General features: G+C 60.7%; 2 protein-coding genes across 10 annotated transcripts in view; one reads left to right on the forward strand and one right to left on the reverse strand.

Annotated features, from left to right (window-relative positions):
* CCNK (cyclin K) overlaps positions 1-7,199 on the forward strand; it is a 28,868-nt gene extending 21,669 nt beyond the window's left edge. For both annotated transcript variants that reach the window (XM_025869377.2, XM_025869378.2), the window contains 3 exons: positions 278-311; positions 2,992-3,063; positions 5,839-7,199. In XM_025869377.2, the coding sequence (XP_025725162.1) occupies positions 278-311; positions 2,992-3,063; positions 5,839-6,464 (732 nt within the window). In that variant the 3' untranslated portion in view covers positions 6,465-7,199. The remainder of the gene's footprint in view (positions 1-277; positions 312-2,991; positions 3,064-5,838) is intronic.
* Positions 7,200-7,324: 125 nt separating this feature from the next.
* CCDC85C (coiled-coil domain containing 85C) overlaps positions 7,325-26,580 on the reverse strand; it is a 74,395-nt gene continuing 55,139 nt past the window's right edge. For 2 of the 8 annotated variants that reach the window (XM_073895865.1, XM_073895862.1), the window contains exons 3-7: positions 25,327-25,401; positions 17,211-17,318; positions 12,475-12,570; positions 11,529-11,627; positions 7,325-10,908 (exon numbers count right to left, since the gene is read on the reverse strand). In XM_073895865.1, coding sequence (XP_073751966.1) covers positions 10,819-10,908; positions 11,529-11,627; positions 12,475-12,570; positions 17,211-17,318; positions 25,327-25,401 — 468 coding nt within the window. In that variant the 3' untranslated portion in view covers positions 7,325-10,818. Of the gene's footprint in view, positions 10,909-11,528; positions 11,628-12,474; positions 12,571-17,210; positions 17,319-20,597; positions 20,637-25,326; positions 25,402-26,580 lie in introns of all 8 variants that reach the window. The other 6 variants (XM_073895867.1, XM_025869148.2, XM_073895864.1 and 3 more) reach the window with 5 other exon arrangements.

The following is a 26,580-nucleotide window of genomic DNA, read 5'->3' on the forward strand; positions in this document are numbered from 1 at the left end:
TCATCGAATTTAGGCCACTGTGTGTGTGTGTGTGTGTGTGTGTGTGTCTCAGCAAACAGCTCATCGAATTTAGGCCACTGCATTAGAGGCCCTAAAACTTAGTGAAGCAGAGGGTGATCTCCCGGGGGTCCAGTCTGCCCTGCGGCTCTAAGCCAGAGCTGGTTTCTGTCTGGAGCTGTGTTCTGTTGCTGCGATTTCTGTTGGGCCCTGGATAATCTGTTTTTTCTCACTGCACCCCGGGTCTTGGTTAACACTTGTGTATTATCTTTTGTAACAGGTTGTTTCTCCCAAAGAAGAGAACAAAGCAGCAGGTAACTTCCTGTTCTTAGAGGGCTTTTTTAGCTTTATATGTCTGTTTATCAAAACTTTAAATCCTTAGTTAACATTTCTGCAAGACTTAGATTGCCCTTAAAATGTACCCTTAGAGTCCATCCAGAACTTTACCCTGCCTGACAGAAAAAGTGCCGTGACTGTGTTTTCAGACTGTATTCTGACCAAAGTCATCAAAAAACATGAGCAGCCATAAAAATGTACTTAGGTAGCCTATATACAAATGTGATCATGAACATAGGAGGAGGGTTACCACAGTGTTCCTTTCTAGAGGTTGGGTTCAGCCCACTGCAGTAGACAGTAACAGGCCTGGGGGGTCCCCGTCCTGAACACCAAGTGGCAGAGTGGCGGGCAGACAGGATGGCAGTGATAGGCAGTGCTGTTGCCCAGAGAACCACCCTGTGTCCCAGCCCTGCTGCTTATGCAGGCCAGACCTTCTTCAAATACTGCTTGGGTTTGGGTTTGGGTTTTTTGGGGTTTTTTTTTTTAGAGCCCAAAGTTGGTTAATTTGTTTCTATATTGGAAACAAATGGAAAGGGTGCATAAAATCTGGAAGATCACAAAACAGAAATTTGGAAGCCTTTGTCCCTGTGTCATGGGCCCTGATGTGCTAAACTCTTTGAAGGCACAACAGTGCTTACTCATTTCTGCTTCTCTGTTGCTAAGTTCTAGGGTGGGCACTCAGTGAATGATTTATTGAACTGTTGTGAGATCTTCAAGTTACAATAAAGCTACATTTTTCTCAGGGTCTTTGGGGAAATGATGAGTTCAGTACAGGTGAATTTTTCTTCTCCATCTGGGCAAAAAGTAAGTGTGAGACCCAAGGGTAGGCTGCGCTCCTTGCCACGTGGATGTACAATTGAGCCGAGCCGCTGTGCTAGACCTGTACATCTATATGAGGCGGAAACAAGCCACTGGTGACCTTGGAGGAGGACTGGCCTTTGAGCACCTGGAGCTGAGCTGGGGGGTTGGGCCTGTAGGTGGAAGGATGCAAGTGGGTAAAGGAACTGGGAACAGATGGAGAGGAGGTCTGACTAGAATGTGAGGAGGTAAAAGGGAGGAGCTTTGATGGGACTGAAGGTGTGATTGGAACCAGAGTCCGTGTGGAGGAAATGTGGGTTTTTGCATAGGGAGTGGGAGCCACTGAAGACGTTTGAGCAGGAGGATGGCAAAGTCTGAGTTCATTTTATAAAAAGTTTCCTGGCGGCAGTAATAGGACGGGTGGTTGGGAACGGGAAGAAGCTCGCAAGCCTTTCAGTGAGACATGGTGCCACAAACGGAGGGTGCAGACATGGCCTGCAGGTAGGACCTTGACCACGCTGTGCGCTACGTGTCAGTAGCTGCAGGGGGCTTTCGAGTGCTGAAGTGTGGCTAACCCAAATCATCATGTATCCTCAGTGCAGAATACACACCAGATTTCTAAGCGTTACTAAGAAAAAAGAAGGTAAAAACTCTTATTGATAAATTTTTATGTCGATTACACATTGAAGTGATCAGATTTTTACACATCAGGTTAAATTAAATATTAAATCAATGCCCTTCTTTCTAAGGTGACTCCCAGAAAATTTTAAATCACGTGTGTGGCTCTTCTGTTTGGGGGCGGCACTGATCCAGACAGCTTCTGGGCGTCCGTGGTGACGGTAATAGCAGTCACAGCAGAGCTGGGAAGGCATCATGCGAGCTGCTGGGTCTAGGGTGGAGCTCAAAAGTCAGGTCCACGGCTTTAGGAGAGAGAGAGAGAGAAGCTAGAGGCACACATGTACCATTCGTCCACCTAGAGGAGAGAGGACTTGATCCCCCAGGAAGCCGATACAGACAGACACATCCCTGGACTTGGACAGAGGAAACCAGGACAGCTCAGCGATGCTAGAGTAGAATCGATCAGAACAGTGTACAAGCCAGAATAAAGCGAGTCTCTGTAAGAAAGGGTCAAAACATACAAGCAATGTGCCGCGTTACGTGTACACACTCCCTACCCTCATAAACACAAGATCCTGGGTTTGGCGTAGCCTGGCTTGGCTACTGAGCGTTGTCACCGTGGATGCTGGTTGCCCATAGCCACTGGACCCCGAGGGGTGGGCTATGTGCTCCGCTCCCAAGTGTCCTATTTGCTTTTATGCTGGCTCTGCAGCCTCTAGATCTGTTCTGATGTCGTTAATGTCCTTCTGACGTGGGAGCACATATTTGTGAGGAAGAAAATAGACTTAAAATGTGCCCAATGAAGAATACAAAGGTGGAAGGTTTCTCCCGTGAGCCCTCAGGGCTGGGTGACATGACCGTGCACCCGGTAGCCACCCCCTTCCCCCCCCACCCCCACCCCAGGTAACTGAGACAGTACTCTGCTTCTCTCATGTTGGAAGGCCTTGTCCGGGATGGTCAGCAAGGAAGTCAGGTAGATGTAGAAACAGCTGTGAGAAGCCAGCAGGCTGTTTTATTTGGGGTGGGGGATGGTGTTTGTTAGACTTGTTTGGTTCTCATGAAAGGATTAGCACCTACTGGTTTTGCTGAGGTCTCCCTCAAGTTCCCTAAAGCTTTTGTCTCTTGTTCCCCAAAGAAATTCCTGAATGGCACATTTTCCTTTTTCTTCTTTTTCTTTCACTATGACATGTTTATTCGCGTGAGGAAGCATGAGTTGTTTTTCAATCTCCTTTTCCTTTTTAGAACCACCACCACCTAAAATCCCCAAAATCGAGACCACTCACCCTCCGTTGCCTCCGGCCCACCCACCTCCAGGTGAGTGTCTGCGAAAAGCAGCGTGGGAAGGCCAGCTTTTCTCTCTGCTTTTTTGAAGGGCAGACTTGGGAAGGCCCGGGCCAAGTCTATAGAAGGGAGACCTGGTAGCCAGAATTTTAAAAGAAGATAATGACCAAGGATCTTTCAAAAAATGGTGTTTGTCTTTCACAAACCAGATCTTTTGAGGATGTTGTAAATTCCAAGTATATCTGGATATTCTCTGGCCTCTCGTGTGCATAAAGGCCAAACTATGCAGGATAAATAAATGTAGAATCAGTTTTAGGAAAACAAAGCCCTGACAATGCCCTGACAATTTATGAACATTGACCCGCAGGACTGGTGTAGATCTTAGACCCCAGTCTCTCTCGCGTCTGCTTCTAGTGGCAGGACATCGTCTGGGTACATTTGGAAGAATAAGCAGTTGCTCAGAGTCGAGTGGAGAATAAAGCATGACGAGTTCTCGACAGGCCCACAGGGAACCGGGAAGCTTCCTTGGCGCCATGTAAACCCAGAGGAGAAGCCTTGTAAGGGATATAGCATTCTCTCCCGGGGACAGCGTTCTGGAAGATGGAGCAGGAGGCTGGGGTGGGCAGGAGTTGCGTGTGTTCTGAGGGGTGCTGGGCTGACCCGCCCCACCCCACGGCTCACATTTGGGCTCCCAGTGCCGAGTGCCTGGGGCAGAGGTACCACCCATTATATTTCTTTCTGCTTATGGTCAGTCATAGCACTTTAGAAGCTTTGGGAAAATAGGGCCATCATTTTCTGCTTTGGGACAAATCCTACAGTTCCCATTCTAGTATGAAGCCTGCTTAAAAAGGCACCTGCAGTAGGTCATTTCAGTATTTATGTAGCATCTCCTCTGCAAGCAAGCACAGATCCCCAGCCCCTGTGCCCAGGGGTGTGGCTGAGAAGAGGTGTGGTGGCCTGGGGAGCCCAGGGCAGGGAGACAGCTGCACACCGCGGGGCAGGGGTGGCCTGGGCATGGTGTCAGGAGCCCCGCAGAACGCATGGAGCTCCCACCACGGGCAGCAGGCAGGAAGGGCGAAGGTCCCGGCAGCAGGTGGTGGGAGCCGGCTGGGCTGCTAGAAGGGCCGCGGTGGGAGGGAGCATGGGGTCTGGCAGCTGCAGTTGCTGAAAGTGGAGCTGGACACAGAGGGATCAGGGGGCCAGGCCACGGGAGCTCACTCCAGCGAGGTCCCGCCACTACTTCATAGGGGCCTGTGGCCAATGGGAGGTGGGTGGAAAAGAAGGCTCAGAGGAGGAGCAGGGTCTGTGGTTTGGGGAACCACAGTCCCTAATGAGGTGCAGGAGGCGGGAAGAGGCACTTAGGTCACCAGGGATGTCTCCGAGGGCGGCTGGTGGTGGCAGGCGTCAAGGCGAGGATGAAGAGAAGCAGCACAGGTGCCTGGAGAGACCACCTGTTCCAGGCCGAGGTACAGAGGACAGGCGGATGGACGGGTGACGTGGGGAGGCAGCAGTGTTGTAGGTGACAGGAAGTGATGTCTCAAAGGCAGAAGAGCGTGTTAGTGGACCCAGGCGCGTGGAGTGACGCACGGGAGGAATTCAAGGTGGTTGGCCCTTTTGTCCACAGGCCTCAAGTTCATACTTTATGTTCTCTAGTCAGTTTTGGAACTCAAAGGCCCCTGGCCCTACCCTGGAGCCCGTATTTCTCCAAAGGCATGTCTGACCTGCTGCCTTGGGTGGGCCTGCTGGTTCGTTCAGGCCAGGCCCTAGGGACACTGCTGTCGGGCGAAGATGTCCTAGCTCACTTGGCGAGAGCAGTGAGGCCTCCGCGGATGCCCAGCCTGGGCACGTTGCGTGTCCGTGTCGGCACAGTCGGGGCTGCTCGGAGCCGCAGGGAGCACACGAGGCCACGTGCTGGGAGACCTGAAACCCCCTTCGTGGCCCTTACTCTTTTGTGTTCTCTGGACCGAGATCTTGGCTCCTATGCTTTGCCCTTGACTTCTGGGCTGCCTTAGGAATTATCCTAAGAACACACTTTCTCAGTGACTGTCCACTGCTGGTGGGGTGTCCCCGGTGTCATTCTCCAGGTATCTGACCATGAATGCAGAGGGGAATCACAGGTAGAAATGTTGCAGTGAGGCTCTGGACGAAGGGAGCAGGGGGGGCACTGTGCTGGGAAGCACCACGGAGGGCGGCACCCGAAAGCTCAGCAGCGCTCCTGAGAGCACGCACTAGGGGCTGAGGTCACTTCCCTTAGTAAACTCGAACCAGAGTTGCTCCTTTGGCGGCTTCATCGGGAATGTCAGAGACTTGTTCGTACGTTTTTAAATGTTGCCTCATTCACCTGACTGACTCGCAGGCTTTGCGCTCGCTGCCCCGTGCTGCAGACATAAGGTGACATGGCCCTGGCCTCACGGTCTCTGGGCAGAGACGGGCAGGAAGAAGGGCCCACTCCCGTCTGTCTGTACTAGCAGGAGGGGCTCCAGGCACTGCAGGCTTGGCCTTGGCCGGTGTGGTGAGGACCGAGGGAGGGAGACCCGGCCATGCTGGGGGGAGCGGGTCCTCGTGGGGGCAGCAGGCACCGGCAGCAAGAGCTGTCGCTGTTCTCTGTGACCTTGGCCCTGGGGGAAGAGCAGCAGCCCTGCTGGTGCTATAGCCGGTGGGGGGGAAGGGGGGGCATGAGAATTCTGTGGAGCTCCTGGCTCCCGGGGTGGCCTTCCCCACCCTGAGGTCGTCAGTGGACGTGTCCCTGCACAAGCAAGCCCTGGGAGCCACCCCAGGGCCCGGCAGTCACTTGTCTCTCCTCTGCAGACCGGAAGCCTCCCCTCTCAGCTCCCTTAGGCGAGGCGGAGCCCCCGGGCCCCGTGGACACCAGTGACCTTCCCAAAGTCCAGATTCCTCCTCCGGCCCACCCGGCGCCCGTGCACCAGCCGCCGCCGCTGCCACACCGGCCGCCGCCGCCGCCGCCCTCCAGCTACATGACCGGGATGTCTACCACCAGCTCCTACATGTCTGGAGAGGGTTACCAGAGCCTGCAGTCCATGATGAAGACCGAGGGCCCCTCCTATGGTGCCCTGCCCCCAGCCTACGGCCCGCCGGCTCACCTGCCCTACCACCCACACGTCTACCCACCCAACCCGCCCCCTCCGCCCGTGCCCCCTCCCCCAGCCTCCTTCCCCCCTCCTGCCATTCCTCCCCCGACTCCAGGCTATCCCCCTCCTCCCCCCACCTACAACCCCAACTTCCCACCCCCACCCCCACGCCTGCCCCCCACCCACGCAGTCCCCCCTCACCCTCCTCCAGGCCTGGGCCTGCCACCGGCTAGCTACCCACCTCCGGCCGTCCCCCCAGGAGGACAGCCACCCGTGCCCCCACCCATCCCCCCACCTGGCATGCCTCCGGTTGGGGGGCTGGGGCGGGCAGCCTGGATGAGATAACGTGATGCCTTTCCCCCCCCCTTTTTTTTTAACAAGTTTTTCTAATCAACTTGAAGAGTAGTTTAAGTGGGTAAGCAGCAGGGTACCTTATATAATGCTAGACAGTTGCAGTATGGGAAGAAACGGCCCGGACCCGAGATGAAATTGGGGTGGTCCTCCACATCTGGAGAATGGGGCCAGTGGCTTTCAGTATAGCCTGAGCAGCGCCGGTTTCGATCCGACCGCGCACTTGGTCTCAGCTGGTGGCGTCGGAGGGTCCTGCCCTGGGTTACTTGTACTCGTGAAAACGTTAACCAGCCATATTGGCTCAAGAAATAGCTTCAGTAAGGAGTGAATTTCCTTCTAGAAATCAGTGCCTATTTTTCCTGGAAAATCCATTTTAAATAGTCCAGTTCCATCTGAAGTCAAGCTGTTGTCATCGCTTTCATTCCGTGACGTTCCCTCCCGACACCCAGTAGGTCAGACGAACCACTTTTTTGATTTAGAGATATTTACATCCTTTGTATTAAACTTACTTTGAAGGGGTTGCCTTGTTGGATGGCTTTGTTCTTTTTCCTCCAGAGAGAAGGGGAGAAGTGTACTTGGAAAGTAATGTATGTTTACATCAATTTGCAAATTCCTGTACATAGAGATATATTTTTTAAGTGTGAATGTAACAACATACTGTGAATTCCATCTTGGTTACAGATGCGGCTCCTTTGGTCATTTATCCAAATAAAACCTGTTCTGAAACGACCCTTTTGTTTCTTCTGCACAAGGTGGGGCCCCAGGCCGTAAGCAGCCCTAGGATGTGAAGTCCGGGGGGGGACACTGGCCTCGCAACCCCCAGGCCTGACCCCCACATCCCCCCAAGGCAGTGCCCTTTTGGGTCTGTCCTTGCGGGCCAGCCCCCCACACCGTGCCTGCGTGGGGTCCCTTCGGAGGAACCCGGTGAGTTCCAAACGGGACCTGCACGGGACACGGGCTCCTAGGACCCCCAAGGGAGCAGCCGTCTGTGGTCTCCAGCACCAGGCCAAGCCCCCACATCTGAGGTGCTCCCAGGGGCCGTGGCCCTCCGCCCGGTGGACCCCCCGCAAAAAAACAAGCACTGCGCACCCACCACAGAGGCTTGCAAAGAGCCTTTATTTATCTAGCGCAAAGTATACACTATCACAATCTTCTGTTACTCCTTTTACTAAAATAGTTCAAATCAATGTTTTTACCACACTATCAAAAGTTCTATTTCTTTTTCTCTCCCCAAATCAAAGTGGTTCAGTGGAAGGTAGAAACGGGCACAGGGGTCCACAGCTCCCAGCTCCTCCTGGAGCCGGGCGAGGGGCTGGCCCCGGTTCTCACGGCAGTCACCCACCATGGAGAACAGCATGGCTGACGGCCCGGGGCCAGCAACCAAACATTCCAGCCCAATTCCAGAAAGCAGCACAAATACTCCCCCCCCCGCTACAGTATGAAAAATATACACCTCTACCGCTCTGCAGTCATGCATTTAGCTTTTTCCTTTAAAAAAAAAAAAAAATCAGTAGTATGTATTTCGTTTCCTCTCAAGTTTCCAAGAAAAAAAAAAATGAAAGGTCACTTTTTTCTCTTTAAACACTGATGTGTAGCTAATAACTTTTGGATAAAAATGTGCCACCCTAAAAAAATGTGCTCAGCAGATTCTGATCCCAGGATGGCCTTGGCCACCTGGGGTGAGGCTGGAAGGGTGACATCCATCACAGTGGGAACTGAAGCCCCAGTACAGGTGTCACGTGGGGCTTCAAGATCTAGAATCAGAGTATCTGAAACGTAAAGGGACCTTTACGAAAGGGCACCAAGTTCGGCAACACCCCTCCCCCCACCGTGAGCTTCTACAGCTAAGGCTCCGGAGGGGGGGAGGGTCACCCGACGTCACCGGACGCACGCCCGTGTTGCTGGCAGGGCTGGGACTCATGCTCACCTGGCCCCTGGCCGCCCCTGTCGTGAGGCTCCTCTGACCCTCCCCCGTCTGTGGGGTCCCACTGCACCCACCCACCCCCTGCCCCGTGGGGTCAGGCAGGGGTGCTGCTGGCTTTTTTTTTTTTTTTTTTTAACAGCTTATTACGTTAGATGACTGTCACAGGTACAGTTCTGTCCTCGAAAGCCATCCCCATGCACTTGGCTCAGGAACACGAGCAGCGGTGGGTCTGCGCCTGGTTCTGCTGCCTCTATGGTGCGCAGGAGGGTCCAGGCAGAAAGGCTGCACCTGACCCCCGGACGCCACCACAGCATGAGGGACAGGGTCACTTCCTTCCGGAGGCGGGGACGGTCCCATCAAAGCTGTGCTTCCCTGGGTCAGTTTGCGGATCTGCAGATACCAGGAGCCCTTACTTATTGCTTATTTTCAGTGGTGGCCAAGCCAACCTGATCCAGACATGACAACTGGGCTCCCAGATGTGGCTTCCACCCAAAATGGACCCATCCCCCCCACCCCGGGCTGCTCTATGGTTCTTTGGACTCCAAGATCCAGAGGGGGCCTCTACCCCCCAGCTCACTACCCACTAGGACAAGAATTGCCTGGTACCATGACCAAGGGTGTTCCCCAGCTTCAAACGCATACCCCTAGTGACAGGTAGCTCACCACCTGACCTGCTGGCAGGCTCCCTCCAGGAAGAGCCCAGAGCTCCCTGTAACACCCAGCGCAAGAGGAACACGCCTGTCGCCGTCACCAGCCCCCCACTTGGCACTCCCTGGGCACAATGAGGGCTGCGAGCCTTTCCCCCGAGAGTGCACGACCAACCCAAGGGCGCCGACGGCTGACAGGCGGCGGGAGTGACGCAGAGTTCCCGCTGGGGCTCTAGGAACAGGGTGGCCTCCCCCGGCCCCTCGCCCGGCCCCCGGCCCTCATGTGGGCCTGGACGAGGCCTGCCTGCTACAAAAGCGGTCTTCTGGGCTCCTCAATGCTTGCGGCACGGAGCTGAGCAACCACCGGACGGTGAAGGAGGAGGGAGGGACCGAGTGGCCGTCAGGGCCGATGCCAACAGCACTCACAGTGGCCCGCCCACCTCCCAGCATCCGGGAGCTCGTCTGTAATGTGCCCCCAATCACCCACCTTCTGGGCCTCACCTTCCTCACCAATTTCAACGTCTCTCTATCACGCTCTATAGTTTGTACAAGGTCATTTACACTGAAGGTCTCGTTCGATCCCGAGCCCTGCGAGGAGGGCCTGAGGCTGTCCCTTCTCCAGCAGAGGACACTGAAGCTCAGGGAGGGGAGGTGGCAGCACCTACGAGGAGGCAGCAAGGCAGTGGAACCCCGCTCGGTCCCCGGCTCCATCCAGCCCCGCCAGCAGCGGCCTCTGGCTGGATGGACCACCTGGGCGCGCGGGCCGCGACAGAGGCCCAGGCTGCACAAAGCCGGTGGCCTCAGGTGGTGAGCACGGCCCAGAGAACCTGAGGCCTCCTTTTCCCACTAGGGGCCCGGAGAAGCTGAGTGACTTGCTGAAGGTCACACAGCCAATTAAAGCCAGAGCCAGGTCAGGCTCCTTCCAGAGAGGGCAGAAGTCTCCCAAGGGCCAGTCCATGTAGCTCTGTCCACAGTGACCCTGGCTCGGGCCAGGCTCTGGGGGATACCAGAGGCCCAGCTCAGCCCGGTGCTGCCCACCGAGAGAGCGAGCGTGGGGCTCAGCCTCCTACCTCCCTGGCCCATCATGTGAACCACAGAAATGGAGAGGCCTCGGGCACTGGGCAGGAGGGACCCGAAAAGCTAGGGCACGACCTGGCCCGGGGTGGGGGGACTCTGCAGCGAGTGTGTGTGTTTGGGGCTGGGGGCAAGAACCCTGAAACCAAGCAGCAGCTTGCAGCAGGGAGCTGGGCATGGGGCGGTCGGGGGGGGGGGGCGCCAGAGGAAAGGGCCTCGGGGCCTCCAGCCAGCCCCACGCACCAAGCTTCCCTGTCCGCGACTCGGGACGCAGTGCTCGGTGAGCTGGTGTTCGGGCCGCAGCGGAGGGCTGAGAAGCGGTGCCCCCTGCATCAGGTCTAGCTGCCAGTGGCCTCTGCCCAGCGCGGGTGGCAGCCTGGGGGTGGAAGGCTCGATGAGGTGCCCCTCCGCCAAGGCCGGGCCCAGCCTGGGGTGACCCCGGGGCCCGGCGTCCCAGAGCGGCCTTCGGCCTCTCGGCAGTGGGGCCCCAGAGCAGGAACGAGGCTGTCCGGGCCGCTCTGCCGCGGGGCACAGCCGGCAGCCTCTCGTCTTCCGTGTGCTGGTGTGTGAGGAGGGAGACGGAGGGGGCCCGGGCCACGGCGGGCGGCGGCCTATGTACAATTCACCACAGGAAACGAACACGGTGGCTGCGACTCGTCCTGGGCGCCCCGCGGGGCCAGTCCACGTCCACGGAGGCGCGGCCCTACAAAGGCCCCTTGAACTGGTTCCCAGACAGGTGCTGCCGGATGGAGGGCTTGGAGCTGGCCGCGTCTCCCAGTTTTCGCCAGACCACCTGTGGGTGGGGGCGAGCTGTGAGTGCAGAGCCCACCCGAGCCCACCCGCCGGCCCCGGGCACCCACACTGCCTCGGGCCCCTCAAAATCACCCACGTCCCCAGAGCCATGGGGCCGGGAGGGGAAACTGAGGCCACACGGGGTCCAGAGGGGCAGGAGGCAGCCTAGGAGGCAGGGGCGCTCAGGACACCGGGCCCCAGGTGAGGCCCCGTGCGGCCCCCTGCGGGCTCCTACAAGGGTCCAGAGAGGACACACACTGGCCAGGCGGGTCGGGGGTAAGACCCTCCCCCCCCGCCCAGTCCTGGGCGGCCACAGAAATAGCCCGGCTTCCAGAAGCAAATGCAGCCCCAGCCTTGTAGGGGCCCACCTGCACCTCTGGTCTGACCACCACCTGGGTGTGGCCAACAGCCACCCGGGGCCAAGGGATGGGGTATGTGGGGTGAACGGGACCCGTCCCAGGGGGCTGGGGGGCGCGCTCCGGGCATGGACAGGCCTGCAGAGGTCAGGGCCCCCACTCTCAGGACGAGTGTCCGCGGCCCTGCCCACGGGGGGAAGGCCGTGGCCACACGGGGGCCCGCCCCGCTCGCACGGGCGGTCCCCGGCCCCGGGAAGGGCCTCACGTTGCACATCTCGCGGACGATGGCCTTCTCCTTCTCACTCAGGTCCTCCTCACAGCTGTGCTGGAGCTGCCGGTCCAAGTTCTCGTGCACCTCCAAGACCTGCGGGGAACCGGCCGCAGGGTCAGCGGGGAGGCTGCACACGGGAGCCAAGAACCCGGAGCCACTGGGTCCCAGCTGGGGGGGGGGGCCATGGAGAGACCCAAGGGGCCGGTTCTCTTCCCTCACCCTAGCGACCCTCCGCAAGGGAAGCCACACCCCCGCATCACCGCTGGGGGCAAAGCTGAGGACGGGTCACCCGGGAGCAGGGATGACAGATGGGGGGGGGGGGGGGGCGGGACTACCCTCGGACAGGTGCACTCACTGCAACCCAGGGCCCCCGGCTTGGATGAAGTGACACAAGGACAGCGCCCACTTGCACACATGGGGTCACTGCCCGCACCGGTACAAGAATGCTGTATCTGTGCAGACGTGCACAGGCCTCCACACCTGCGGCACAGCGTGCTCGCGTCCATGCACACATGGGGGGTGAGGGGCGCAGCCATGGCAGGCGTGGGGGCCGGGTGAGCCAGCCCCCTCCCCCTCCCCCTCCCCCGGAGCTGCACCTGCAGGCGGGGCTGGGCCTGGGAGGCCCGAGCCTGAGTCCTACCCCAGCCCGGCCCCCACCTCTCTGACTTAGAGGGAGTGCCCGCCCGCCCCCTACCCGGCCCAGGTATCAGTTTCCTGCTACTGGGATGGCAGACAGGTGACAACCTGTGGCCCACCTGCTACTGCCAACCGACACCTCCAACTCCCTCCCCCGAGGTGTTCCAGGCGTCTGGGCCGCACCCCTCCCGCCCTGCTGCTCAGACACCCACGAACCCGAGCAAATGTGGGGTGGAAGGTTCCGGGTCCCGCACTGCACCAGGGACCTGGGGGCCCCCCCGAGGGAGTGAGGTCTGGCCCTCACCTTCATGGCGTGCACAACAGCCTCTGGCTTCTGTCCCGCAGAGCTGTAGCTGGCGGAGGGGGGTGAGGACAGCTCAGGTACCGGGCAAGCTGGGCCCTGTGGGAAGGAATCGCGTGTTTTAGCTGGCCCCGAATGTCTCCCAGGTGGTGGCCAGAGGTGCGACCAGCAGCAGGAAGAGGTCCCTGGGCCCACGCAGGCGGACAGGGGGCGCTGAGCGATGCGGGAGAGGAGGCAGGGTGTGAGGCCAGGGCCTGGGCAGAGGACAGGGTGGCCGCCCTCGGAAACCCACCCCACCCCGCAGGCTCCTCTCCACAGCCCAGGGGCAGGGTCTGTTATCTGTTGCCCAGAGGAAGTGAGTGCAGCTCAGAGAAGGCTGGGGGCTGGAAAGAGCCCCCAGCAAGCCCCACCTGCCTCCAAAGCTGCCACCCTTCCCCCGACGCCAGGTGAGTGGGTTAAACTAGATTCCCCCCCACCCCCGCCCCCACCCGCAGGGACACTCCTCTAGCCCTGAGCCCTGCCTCCCAGCCTGGAGCTCCCAGCCGGTCTGGCACCTGACGGATGCCACCAAATTCAGCACTTTCAAAAACTAAATATAACTAAAATAAAATAAAGATTTTATTTATTTGAGAGAGAGAGCAGAGAGCACAAGTGGGGAGTGGGGGCAGGAGAGTGACAAAAGGAGGAGAAGCTCCGGCCGAGCAGGGAGCCCGATGCAGGGCTCGATCCCAGGACCCCGCGACCATGACCTGAGCCGAAGGCAGCCGCCCAACGACCGAGCCACCCGGGCGCCCCTCAGCGAACACTTTAAATGGCAACTGGGCATCCGACTCCCCACAGCCCGAGGAGCAGGGGCAAGGCCGGGTGGGGAGGGGATCGGGCCTTCTGGTGTCGGGCCCGCCCGTGTCAGAGGCTGCGCGTCTGCCCAGGGTCCCCAGCCGCTTTTCCACGGGAGCCCTGGCCCAGGTGAGGTGCCTCGGGCTGCAGGGGGCCCAGCTTAGGGTCCCATAAAAGGAGTGCCCAAACAAGGACTGGAGGATGGCGCTCCCCAGGGCCGCCCAGGAGGTCCGAGGACACTGGGAGTGGGTCTAAGGGGAGCCAAGTGCGGGAGGCCACACACAAAACGCCAAGCACCCCGGCCAGCACGTGTGCAAGCAGGTGGGGAGGCGGCCCGGGAGCACATCCGTCCCTTCTCTGCGTCTTGGTTTCTTTCTCAGTCACTGAACCCCAGTGACCAGGAAGACTTGGTGAGCTGGTTTATGGGGCCATCACCCTGGGGGCCTGCCCAGCCAGGCCACGCTGTGTGGAGACCCTCAGGGCCCAGAACTTTCTGCCGTGGGCCAGCTCCTCTGCACCCTCTCCATCTGCCCACCCCTCTGGACCTTCTCCGGGCTTCACGTAGAGGATGGGCCCCAGAGCCTTGGGGGCCAGGAAAGCTGGGCTTGGGCAAGGCTCTGCGGGCTGTGACCTGAAGACGGGCCCAACCCACTCTGTGCCTTGGTTCCCTCGTCTGGACAATGGAAAGGGTTCCTGTGTCCCAGGGGTGTTCAGGGGAGGCAGGTGGAAGGCAGAGAGAGAGAGACACACACACACACACACACACACACACACACACACACACACCCGGGGGGGGGGGCGCAGGTAGAAGGCAGAGAAACACACACACACACCACCACCCCCCACCCCCGCCCCCCCCACCGCCTGAGGCAGAAGGCTGAGCTCACTCCATGCGCTCACTCCACCATCAGCCAGCAGGGGGCGACAGCCACACGTGTGTGGTGTGGGAGGCCCCAGGTGCCTGGCCCCTGGCACCTCCGGCCTCCTGTCCCATCCGTAAGGGGCCAGGGAGCTGCACCCTGGAGCAAAGGCAGGAAGCAAGCCAGGAGTGGCCGGGACAGCCTTTTCCAGACCCCCTCACCAAGCACTCCCCACGCACAGCTCCCCCACCCGCCGAGGGCCCCTCGGGCGACACCTCCTGCTTCCTCGGCACCCCCCCCAGGGCGAGCAGCCCGCTGAGTGCTTGCAACCCTGCTGCCATCTTTCTGCACCCCCATCTGACAGGCGAGGACAGGGACAGTGGGGCTGACACAAGGCCACGGCCAAACCGCTGGTGAACAATGGGGCTCCAGCCGGGTCTGGGGTTCCAGAGCTGGTGCCCAAAGTGGGGAGACCAGTGTGTCCCCAAGAGAACTGAAGCCACACGTCCCCACGTCCACTTGTCCAGTGTTCACAGCAGCGCTCCCCACGACGGGCGAAGCGCAGACACAGCCCGGACGTCCAGCCGCTGGTGAGCGGAGCTTCCGCCCCCGGAATATCGCCCGACAGCGCAAAGGCACGAGGCTCGGGCCCAGGGCAGCGCCGACCAGCCTCAGACAGACAGCGCTCCGCGGAAGCGGCCAGTCACAGAGGGTCGCCTGTTACAGGAGTCTGTTGCTAAGAAAAGTCCAGAATAGGCTAATCTGCAGAGGCACGAGCACATCGGTGGTCCCCGGGCCGAGGCAGGGGAGAGTGGGCAGGGGCTGCTAAAGGGGGCAGAGTTCCCTTGTGGGCTAAGGAGATGTGTTCTATCATGATAACTGCACCAATCTGTAAATACGCTAAAAACCAGTGAAGGGCATGCTCAAAAATAAAGTCAACTGGCCAAAAAAAAAAAAGGCAGGAAGACCAGTCTCCCCCAGGGACCTGTCAACAGGTCCTCCACAACCAGCTCCTTCCACGGGGTCCTGAGTCCCCAGGGCCGGCCGGGGGGCCCTGCACCCTGCCCCACAGCCCCGGGGCCAGTGACCCTCATAGGGAAGAAGCTGGCGGGCCCTGGGCGGACACTCGGCCTCTGACTCGGGTGGGCAGGGAGTGGGGAAAGTGGACAGGAACAGAGGTAGGGAGGGTGGGGACAGCCAGCCTGGCAAGGAAAGGGGGTCCCTGCCCCACAGGGTCATCTGTTTTACCTCGGGACCCTCTGATATGTGGACTACCTGCCCTCACCGCCCTCCCACCCCGGCCCGGGACCTGCAGGTAACCTTAGAGAAGACAAACCAGGTGTGGGAGAGTCTGTGCCCCCAGCGGTGTCCAGCACAGAGGGTCCCTCCAGGGCCCAGCAAGGCCTTGCTGCCCTATCAACACCCCGAGAGTGTTCCTACAGAATCTCTGGGCCTCCACCTCGGCCCCGGGCCCTCCACTGCTGCCTCAGCAGCCTCCGTGGCTGTTATCTCCCAGAGGACCCCCAACCTTCTCTGTGCACCCCAGGGACCTGCCCCCCAGCTTCAGAGTCACTTCACCCTGACCGTGGCTTCTAGGCCCAGGGGGGCTCGGCACCGGCGGACAGATGCGCCACACTTCACAGCCCGCGGATCGCTGAGCGTCGGCACGCAGCACCCCACAGCTACTGGCCATCGGGGTCCCCACAGAATGAACCATGCGGCCAGCCAAGTGGAGGACAGAGGAGCCAAGCCCCACCGGGGCACCCCAGGCTTCTCAGGGCCCCTCAGCATGCAGCACTGGGAGCCTAACTCGGCCACAAGCTCCCGGAGGAGTATTTGGATGATCCGCCTGGTCAGCCTCAGCAGCTGCACCCCTGGAGGTGTGAGGGCCGCAAAAGGGAAGCAACAGAGCACTTGGCCGGCAGCCAGCCGTGGCCCCAGCCTCTGCTGCCAGCACCAAGGCCCTGCGAGCCTTTGCAGGGCCACCCCGGGGTCATCCTTGCTGACCGGGGCCGTGCAGAGACAGTGGTGCTGGGACCCCCGGGGCGGGGGAGCCAGGCCACATGCCCACCTGGCAGAGTGACCTCAGGCCGGCCCAGCAGCTCCTCCCTCATGCCCTGGGGATGGCCAGGGTCCCTGCCTTGCTCGTGGGGCTTGTCCCAGCTGGCTGCCCAGAGCGTTCAAGCAAAGCCGACGGCTCTGGTCACCATCGTCTGCAGCTCATGCGGGAAAAGTGTTTGGCGGGCAGCGATTTTGCACAATCATCACAATGGAACATTTCATCACCCCAAAAAGAAACCCCATACCCATTAGCAATCCCCACTCCCCCTCTTCCCAGCCCTCGACAGCCACTAACGTGCTGTCTCCACGGACCTGTGTATTCTGGACACGTCACACAGGGAGCCATCCTGGCGAGCCATCCACATCCCAGAGAGCTGGCCCCCCACACCGCCACGCCTCCGTTTCCCATGCGGGGCAGCCCCAGAGCCCAGGACCACCCTGGAGGACCCCACACTTAAGTTGCCCCCCGAGCCTCGGTTACAAAGCCTGGGTAGTGTGAATGCACTGCCCCAAGCCCCCGTCGGATGATCCTCCCCCGCCCACCGTGGCCAAATTCACAGATGCGCGGCAGCCGGGCCGGGGCAGCCTCTCGCATGGCCTCCAGACACTGGCCTTCACGGCCACGTCACTCTGGTGGGCCTCCACCTCTAACCAGCACGCTGGGCCCGCACAAGGCTCCTAAGGCCAGGAGCCCAGCCCCCTTTCCTGGCGGCGGGGGGGGGGGGGGGGGGGGGGCGGTGCGGAGAGGGAGGAAGGCCACTCCGGCAGAGCCCAGGCTCTGACCCGTCACCCTCGCCTGACCCAGAAGCTGCTCAGGCAGGAGACAAGGGTCCCAGTCCCCGCTCAGCCACAGACCGTCCCCTGGCCCGGGCAGGTCACGAGACGGGCGGAGCCTCACCCCTGCACTGGAATGTGGACCAAGGATTCTGGAGGCTCAAGGTCCACGGGTGAGCAGTGCGGCTCTAGGGGAGGGGCACTTACGTTCTGCAGGGAGTCCTGGTAGGAGGGCGGGAGGCTCGCCAGCTGGGACTCCGAGTGGTACGGGGAGAAGCCCTTCCGCAGAGTCCGGAACTCTCCAGAGCCTGCCTGCTGTGGGGCAAGGGGGAAGGTTAGAGGTGAGCGGCTGTGCTGGGGGGCGGAGGGCCGTGCTGTCAGGACAGGGCAGGCTGCTCCCGCCTGTCCCCCACCCTCGGCAGGGGGCTGCACCCTCCCTCCCCTCTCCCTGCTCCACGGGTCCTCAGTCCATCACGTGCTGGTGCCATGTGGCCGGGGGCCTTCCTTTTGCCCCCCCCCCCCCAGTGCATGCTTTATCAACGTTTCTTGAACAGGATAAAGGAATAAATGAGTATGTGGTACTCCCTCCTTCCTCTGCTCCAGCAGCCTGCACTCGGGGTCTCCGCTCCTGGCCTGGGGAACACTCACTCCAGCCCCTGGGGCCCTCCCGCCTCTCATGGGTGAACCTGTCCCTGTGCACTGCTCAGGCTGCCCTCAGCCTCTGCCATCAGACAGGAGCTCCCAAATGTGGGCCCTGCGTCTCTCCCCTCTATGTCGACAGGAACCAGTGCCTGCTTAAGAAGGAGGGAGGGGGAGGTGCAGGAGGGAGGGAGGGAGGGAGGGAAGGAAGGAAGATAGGAAGGGATGGACATATATTTGGCCTTAGGTAATTTCCCTCAGGACAAAGCAAATGCCCCCAGAACCTGGGGGCTGGGGGCTGGGCTCCGCAGAGGGAGGGGACCCAGGGGTCACGCTTAATCCAACACTGGCCCTCTGAGAAGGAGCTGTGGCCTTTTGGGCCCTCCGCATCACTCAGAGCCCAGGGGGTGTTTCTGGCCCAGACATCCTTTTCTACTTCAAAGGAACTGAGGGCACACTGTTGGGCAGACAAAACACAGCAGAATGTCCCCTAAGTCCCCAAACAAAGCCTGGAGGGCAGGGGCGGGGTGAGCAAGACAGCACAGCGACCAGACCTGGGGGTCCCTCCCCCTGCGCACCAGCCCCCTCCATGCTGGTCCGGAGGAACCCACACGCAGCTGCTCCCCTCCTGCCAACTGCTGGACCCAGACCCCACTTCTCACAAGCCTCTAGCCTCACCAACTCCCTGCGTTCTGCTCTCCCATCCCCATCAGACCCAGGTCCAAACCCCTCGGTCTCAGGGGCCGGCTCAGGGGACACACAGCAGCACTCTGGAAGTGGCTGGGGGACTGGAGTAAAAACACAATGAAGGCAGGTGCCCAGTGCAGGCTGCCAGGGCAAACATCAGAAAGCAGACCCACGCCATCGCTCGCCTACTTACCACCCCCCACCCAGGCACCTGGCCAGAGCGGGGGACATTCCCATGGCCTCCGGGAGGAACTGAGTGTAAACAGAGGTCACCAAGACGCACAGAGGTGACAGAAATGAGGACCCCCCCCGGGGTGGCCCCTGAAGTGTGGGAGGGTATCCCCAGGAACCCTTAAAATGTGACTGCCACACCCCTGATTATGGCTGACTGCTAACCAGAGCCACGGTAGTCCTCCCTGGCCCAGCAGAGGCCCGATCTAGTGGAGCCCCCCTGTCACCAGGCACCAAAAACACAAGAGGCCACAGTGCCAACCCTCACTCCCCACCTTGGGGGGGTACCCCTCCGCCCATCAGGGCACCTGTGCCTCCCTGACTCGCCCACCGTGGGCGGGGGCGTCAACCCAGCTTCACTCCAAGGCAATTATCTTCCTGGCCAGGCGTCTGGACACTTACAAACTCTTCTCGAACGGAGAGTGCGTTCTAAACCCAATGACACCGAGCATCTGCAGCCGGTGCCACCAGGCCCTCGCCGGGCCCTCCAACCCCATTCTGCGGGAGCATCCCCCACCAGCCTTGCCAGGCTGGCGAAAGGGACCAGGGGTAAGGCTCAGCCCAGCTCACACACACTGCCATTTGACCACACGGCCAAGGATCTGAGCCGCTGCCCCGCCCTCTCCGGCCAGCCCCTGGGACCAGGACACCTGGACGCTGCCCTGTCCTTGCCCACACCGTCTAGATCCTCCTCTGAGCTAAGTCTCACCTCCTCCACAGCTCTTCTGGCCCGGGACCAAATGGGTTCAGAAGCAACCCATGTGTTGTTACTGAAAACACAGGTTTATGTTGCTTCCTCCCTCCCTCCCCCCCATCCCCCGCCAGATAATTTCCTTGTGTGTACAAGGGGGCAGGGGGCGGGTTTAAATGAGTGCGTGCAATTCCCACCCCTGCCTTCAGCGATCATCTATAAATATTTGCACGTCCACAGAACTTTATTAGCGACGCACAAAGCTGGCAGGAAAAACGTACAATCTCTCATTAGGGGCGATGTGACTAATGATGCATCAAAATGAGGGACCATAATTGCACTTAAAACCAAATTAAAAATTCTGGGATTCGCCTGCTGATGACCTGAAGAATGAAATCCCTAGGTTTTATCACGGAGGAGAAGTGGAGCTGAAGGGGCCTTCTGGGGTGGCTGGGCCTGCACCTGCAGGGGGTGCAATCCCAAACGTGGGTCCCTTAGGACACAGGGAGAAAGGATCTGCCACGCAGAGTGGGCGGGACTCCCACAATCCCTAAAAGTAAAAGAAACGTTGGGTACAGACAAAGACGTGCCCCTTCCGACCGGGAGGGCGAGCCCCAGGAGTCGGCAGGGCCCCCAAGTCCACTAAGGACCCCGTCCAGGGCTGTCACTGCACCGACACCCGGCTCGAAGCTGGCGTGCACTCAGGTGACCCCAGGCTCTCCGGGCCCCCGCGGTCCTGCGGCGAGCTCGCCTGCCATCGCGTGGCAGGGGACCCCTGGGGAGCACCGTCAGAGGGGTGCTGGAGCAGAAAAGGGCCACAGCAGGACAGGGAGGGAGGACCCCGCCCACCTCCCCCACCTGCCACTTGGGGCTCCTTGTCTGGGCGGCAGCTGTGGGCGGACTCACTCCGGGCAGCTAGTCTCACCCCTCTCTCTTGCTCCCAAAGGGCTTGGGTCCCCGCGGGACCGTGTCATGCAGAAGCACCTCCTGAGTGCACCCGACAGGGAGGCAGGGTCTGACAGGTGACGCGGGGACTGTTGTGGGGACTCTGGGGTGAGCGGTGACGGAGGGGTGTCCGGAGACCACCCGGACCACCGGACTCAGGCGGGGAGAGCTGGGTGAGAAGGGCCGCGGGAGGCCGCGGGCTCCTGGCTCCGCTGCTGTTGTCATGTGGCGAAGCTGTACACGACTGCACGCTCGGAGAGGGCAGAGCCAGGGCCCCCTGGTGGTGGTCAGCTCCCAGGAAGGGATGGGAGGGGACCCACAGCAGACACAGCAGCACACAGCACTCGAAGCAGCCCCCACCCCAAACACCACTGCACACGCGTCCCGCCAGGCGGCTCTACCTGAAGCCAGCTTCTCGGGCGGCCGTAGGGACGGGCCAACTGGAAGGGAAGAGGAGCAGTGTCACCCAGCAAACGCCAGCCACAACCCCCACCCCAACCCCTTCCCTGGATACCCGGGACCTCGGCGGGGCCGGGGTGGGAACCTCCAGAGAGCCCCCATGTTTTTAGAAACCACCCCCCGTCTACAAGGACTGACCGGGCCGGCCCCCCGGTTCGCTCACAGCCCTCCCGGGGCTCACACGGGGACCTGCAACCCCGACAGGCCGGCCCGCTGCACTGGCCCAGAGGCGCCCCAAGGTCCCGGTGCGCCAGCTGGCACAGGAAGGGAAGGGGCGCTGCGGGGCCGCTCACAAGGGCACCCTGCCACTGCCTACCAACCAGACCGGCTTTCTCTCGTTGCCACTTTAGTTTTCAGAGAACTCATTTGCAGGCCATTACGAAGAACGCGGCTGCTGCATGGCTGGGGGCCCAGAGGTTTCTTCCTAATTAGTGCTCAGAGTAGGCCGCGGACGTACCACGTGTGGCTGGGGCATGGCTCACAGGACTTCTCCTCAGGGGAGATGGCACCGCATCCCCACGCCCCACGTGATTTTCGGCCCTAAATCCCAGGTTCCAAACGTGGGGGTGTGCGTACTGCCCGGGACCGGTGGCCTGCAGCTGATGGGACAGCACACGGCCCAGGTCTCATCCGCCACAGTGACCGTCGACCCTCACGGGTCCCCTCGGCAACCCAGTACTGGTTCCAATAAGGTGAGCAAGAGACAGGCCACAGGACCCCGCAGGAGGAGGTGAGGGGGGTTAGTGGGGGCACAGACTCCCCAAATCCAAATGCCACCCGGGCTGGGTGAGTCTGAGCAACTCCTCAACTTTCCAGGCTCTGTTGCTTACACGTAAATTGGGGTCAAGAAGGGCACCCACCTGCTGGACGGCCCACGACTCTCACCGCTGGCCGGCCCGGGACCCTGGTGCTTTGCGGGATCAGCCCTTTAAGCCTGGGGCGGGCACCACTGGTGTCCCATTTGACAGATGAGAAAACTGAGGCATGGAGCAGTTAAGCCCCTGGCCCAACGCCGCCCCACCGGCAAGGCGGCACTCGGGCGATCTGAACCAGGCCCTGTGGCTCTGGGGTCCTGGGCTTGGCATTGACGGCCACCCAGCATGTGGCTCACAGTGGACAGTGATTAAGCCTCGGGCACAGAGGGGACAGAGGTGGAATTCCTAGTCTCTGTCTGCCCACGTTGCTAGCCAGACCATGTGCTCAGATGCTGGAAAGAAGAGGTTTCCTCCCTGGCCGAGGGAGAGCCTGGACCGGCTCTAAGGTTCTGCTAACGAAGTAATTAAAGCCCTCCAGAGACGCAGAGACCACCCACTCACAACAGAGGGAGCAGGATGTGACCCCCAAACCTAGACACCAGCCAGGCCGAGCAGGGACGGCTCAGAGCCAGACAACCGGCAACAAGTCACAGAAGACACCACCGCAAAAATCCTGGAGGCCAGCTTCTCTGGAGGGCTTGGGCAAGGGAACCAGCCACTCGGGATGACACATCCTCCTCAGGCACTCAGACAACAGGACGGAGGTCCAGCATGGGCTGAGATGGTGGCAGACTGCTCCCCTGTCCCCCAGCCTGTATGGCTCAAAACGCAGACGAGGGCCACGGGGGAACCGTTCATTCAGAGACGGGCCAGGCCTCGAACATCCCAGGTCCCCGAGACCAGGGAAGGGAGAGACAGGCAGGCCCCCGCACCGGGCACCCCCCAGGTTACAGGCAGCATGGCACACGCTGCACTGGGCCATCACCATCACCCCCATCTTCCACGTCAGGAAACCGAGGCACCAGGACAGAAGGCATTTTGCCTAAAGCCATAGTGCAGGCAAGTGCTGGCGCATGGGTCGTTGGAACTCAGGTTCCTCCAGGGCCCAAACCCACTTCCTTATACAAGTAGGCCCACCACACCCCTGCTGCAGGATGGACTGTGCCCCCCCCCCAGGTTCATTTGTTGACCCCATGGCCCCCGGAACCATGAGAAAATACACTTCCGTCGCTGAAGCCACCCAGTGTATGCTTTGTTACAGCAACCCTTGGTGTCAATCCTGGGGTCACTTGCAACCCGAGTGTTCGAGCGACCCTGCGCGGCGTGGCACAGGGGTGAGAAGGAGGGGGGCGGGCCTGCTCGGCCACCTCCACTCCCCTCCACGCGGCCCACTTGCCCCACGGGAGATCCGCTCAAGCACTTCTTGCTCTTTTGAAAAGCCGGCTCCTGGGCGAACACGGAGGCTTCATTTCTCAGCCCAGCAGGGGAGGGGACTGCGGACACCAAAGGAGCCAGGCCCCAGCGTCAATGCCAGCCGCCCCCACCCCAGCCCGGCCGGGCACAGAATCCCCAGGAAAAATAATAACGTGTGGGGGGGGGCTCGAAGTGAATCATCACGGAGGAAGCAGCTGTGTTGACGAAATTTTAAAGCCAACGTGAGAAAGAAAATACGAACTGCAATATAATAATTTACTTCTGTGAACACGCTGGCACATTTTTAATTAAAGCTATTCTGGAGTTAAACAGAGGCCATGAGGGGAGGGGCGGGGGCAGTGGGAAATGGGGGCCGCAGAGGTTCGCCGCTCTCCCGCCCAAACCCCGCAGCCACGTGCCCTGAAGGTGGTTCAAAGACACATCCTGCTCTCTCCCGCTTCTCGCCAAAAGGCAGGTGCTCTCCACCCTCTGTAGAGCTGGAGGTTTCTGTGCAATCTGATTTCAGTGGCAAGACTTAAGTGCCAGAATCATCAAGTCCGACAAGCCAGGCCCATGAGGTCCAGGCCAGAATCCCACCCCTGGCAGGACTCTCTCTCTCTCCAGGATTCCCAAACGTGGTCATCCATCCCTTGATTACCTCCAAAGATGGCACGCTCACTACCTTAGTGAAGCAGAACTTCCTTATTCTGGGCAAGAGCCAGCCTCCCCTCCCGGCCTTGGACTCTGGGTAGGGGGCAGCCAGGGGCTCCCCAAGATGTATCCACCCAGTCCAGCTGTGCTAAGCGCTGGAGAGGCAGATGTGACCACAGAGAGCCAGCAACCCAACCCGAGTACCTGACAGTCCAACAGACGTGGGGGCCGAGCTCCTCCAGGGAGGATCATGACAACTAGCAGCTCACAGGGCTGAGAGCCCAGACTAAGTGCCGAGCCCCCCTGGGGGTGGATGGGGAGGCTCTTGGTAGGAGGCCATGCCTTCCTCCTGAGGAAGAAGAGAAAGTAAACCCTTTCTTCCCTGGACTCCCCTAGAATGAGGCCAGGACTGTCATCGTGGGCCTGCGGCAGCCCCCTATGCACACGAGTCCTGCTAGCTGGGACAAGGAGATGCTCAGGCCTGGGCCTGGTCACCCCTGCACCCCTAAAGCCATCAATTACACACGAAGTGTGTGAGTGCCCATTTTCCAGGCGAGCAAACAGAGTGGTGCCATCTGAGCTGCCCCAGGAATCCAGAAGCAAGTGAGGTGTGAGTTGCCACCAGGCAGCCGAGAGCAGGCCAGGGGGCCCCTCTCTGTCTCTCTCTCTCTCTCATCTCTCCTGCTTGGCTCACACCAGTGGCGCCCCGCTCCGCAGCCAGCACCACCGACCCACCCTCAAGGCCAAGCTCTGGTGACAGCAGGTGGCAGGGACAGCAGGAGCCCCATCCAGGACCCTGGAGACATCCCGCCAACGCCGACAGCTCCCGGGCGCTCTTGCAGACCGTAGGTTGGGGGCCAACTCTTTCGCTGCAGAAGGGGACAAGGCGCACAGTGCACTGCGGGGGGCCAAGGCCCCAGCACCACGGGGCTGCCCCCTTCCTGGGACGCTGGGTGTGGACCTAACACCTGCTCACTGGGAGACCCTGGGCAGAGTCCCGCTGAAGAAGAGACCAGGGAAGGGTCCCGGGTGCCCCACCCCCCAGGACCCACACGAGCCCACACAGCTACCCTCACAGCAGCTTGGCTTCGCGAGGCTTCGGGGAGAAAGAAAAGTTCTACCAGAGAAATAAGACGCTTGGAGCCCTTTGTACCGGATGCTCAGCTCCCAGTACTTGCCCGCTACTGGCCATAAGCCAGAAAAAAGCTTCTTGTCCCTAAATCCCAGTCTAACCGCCTGCAGCCAGCAAGCCTGGATCCCGGCAACGGCCTGCATCCCTCCGTCTAATGGACATCTTTGCCCAGCAGGCCCGGCCCAGGCATGGAGGCCAGAACCCTACTGCTGCTGCCCCCGGGCCATGGCCCCAGGTCTGACCCCTGGGAGCAGGTCTGAGCAGGCTTTGGGGGGGAGGGCGGGCAGATAGCTGCCATGCCCTGACGCCCAGACACAGGGCCCCTGACAACTTCCCCCTCCGTACGTGCGGACATGGGCCCAGTGGGCACAGCTAGGGGGGCCTCCCTTGTGACACCAGGGGTGCCCCCAGGGAGGAAGGAAGAGAAGGGCCACCCCTCCATGGTGTGCACATTTCCCCCAAGTCCACGGCCAGGTCCACCACAGGGAATTGGGGTCTATTTTCCCAATGGGACAATGTGACCCGGGACAGCAGGGGCCACGGGGCTGGGCCCATGCCCGTCTTTGTGGAAAAGGGGCCACAAGCAACGTCCAGTTGGACCACAGAACAACATGGCAAACAGCATCCTGAATTCGGGGCTTTGGGCGCTCAACCTGCTTCTCCAAGGGAACCATGAAACAAAGAACAGTCAGACGGGGACAGACTCACGAGGCCACTGACCCAAGGCTTCAGGTCCAGATCGTGGTCCTGGCCTTCATTCTGCTGTCCAGTGGCTGCAGCAAGCAGGACAGGCACCTGCTCCAAAGCAAAGGCCCCAAGCCTTAATGCTGGCCCCCACCACCCCCACTCCTCCTGGCATCACTTAGGCCTCAGCTCCTGCAGCCCAGCCCACACACCCTCATCAGCCCACGCCAGGCCCACATCGAATGTAAGGTGCCCCAGCCCCCAGCCAGATGAGACCCCAGCCCCTCCCTGCCTCCCCCCAGCCCCGAGGAGCCAAAGGAGCCAGCATGCCTCGTGGCCAAGCCCTTCTGCCACACAGGACCTGAAACCATCTAAAGTTACCAAACCAGCCTTGCAATTCGATGCCTGGCTCCACACCTGAACATGGGTGCGGTGGCCTTGGGGGTGTGGAGGAGTCGGGGGTGAACCATGTACTCGGCCCACATAGGAACTGCCCACACAGCCCACGCAGGGGCGAGGCGCAGCGGCGGGGGGTGGGGGGGCCTGGACTCCGTGCCTGGGCCCTGAGCCTCCCAGCAGCCGCCCAGGGGCAGAGAGCGTGCTGCGGGCTTCCGAGCAGGACAGTGGCGCCAAGCCTGCTGGTCGCCTAGCAACGGGGCCAGGCAGCTGAGCCCTCCCTGGGGTTGGTTCCCAGAGAAACGCTCTGGGCATTCCGGCTGCCACTTGGGGGGGGGGGGGGCGGCAGGGGAGATCAAGCCCAGGATAGGTACGAGGGAGAGAGGCTGGAGGGGTTGGCCAAGCCAGCAGGCCCCCAGGACCCCGTGCAGGGCTGACCACAGCCTCCCATCCCCACCCCACCCGCAGTAGAGAAGGCCCTCGTCCTGACAGTTACGACCCCTCTGTGCTCCAGCCGCACTCAGCAGGAGCAGAGCCGCCTGTCTTCCCCTGCTCTGGCTGTCACCCTGCCCGGCCGCCCCCCTGCACTGCCCTCATCCTCCAGCCTCTAACCCGCCATCCCTCTGCTGGGGACGTGCTGGGGATGAGACAGAGCCTCATCTGTCTGTGGGCACCGGCCAGGCCCAGGAGGGGGGAGGGTGTGCCCCAGACGGGAGAGGATCAGCGTGGCAGGAGCGGGGAGGTCTCCGTGTGGGTGAGAGTGGGGGTGTGCCAGCCCCCGCCCCGGCCTCGATCTGCCTGCCTGAGGGCCAAAGCAACCCCTTCTTCAGCAACTGTGCATTCCACACCACGGACTGGCCCGAGGAGCTCACAGACCACCAGGGGACACCCCAA

This window comes from Callorhinus ursinus, unplaced genomic scaffold (genome assembly GCF_003265705.2).
Source record: "Callorhinus ursinus isolate GAN/ISIS: 27379988/994484 unplaced genomic scaffold, GSC_fseal_2.0 scaffold8, whole genome shotgun sequence".
NCBI lineage: Eukaryota > Metazoa > Chordata > Mammalia > Carnivora > Otariidae > Callorhinus > Callorhinus ursinus.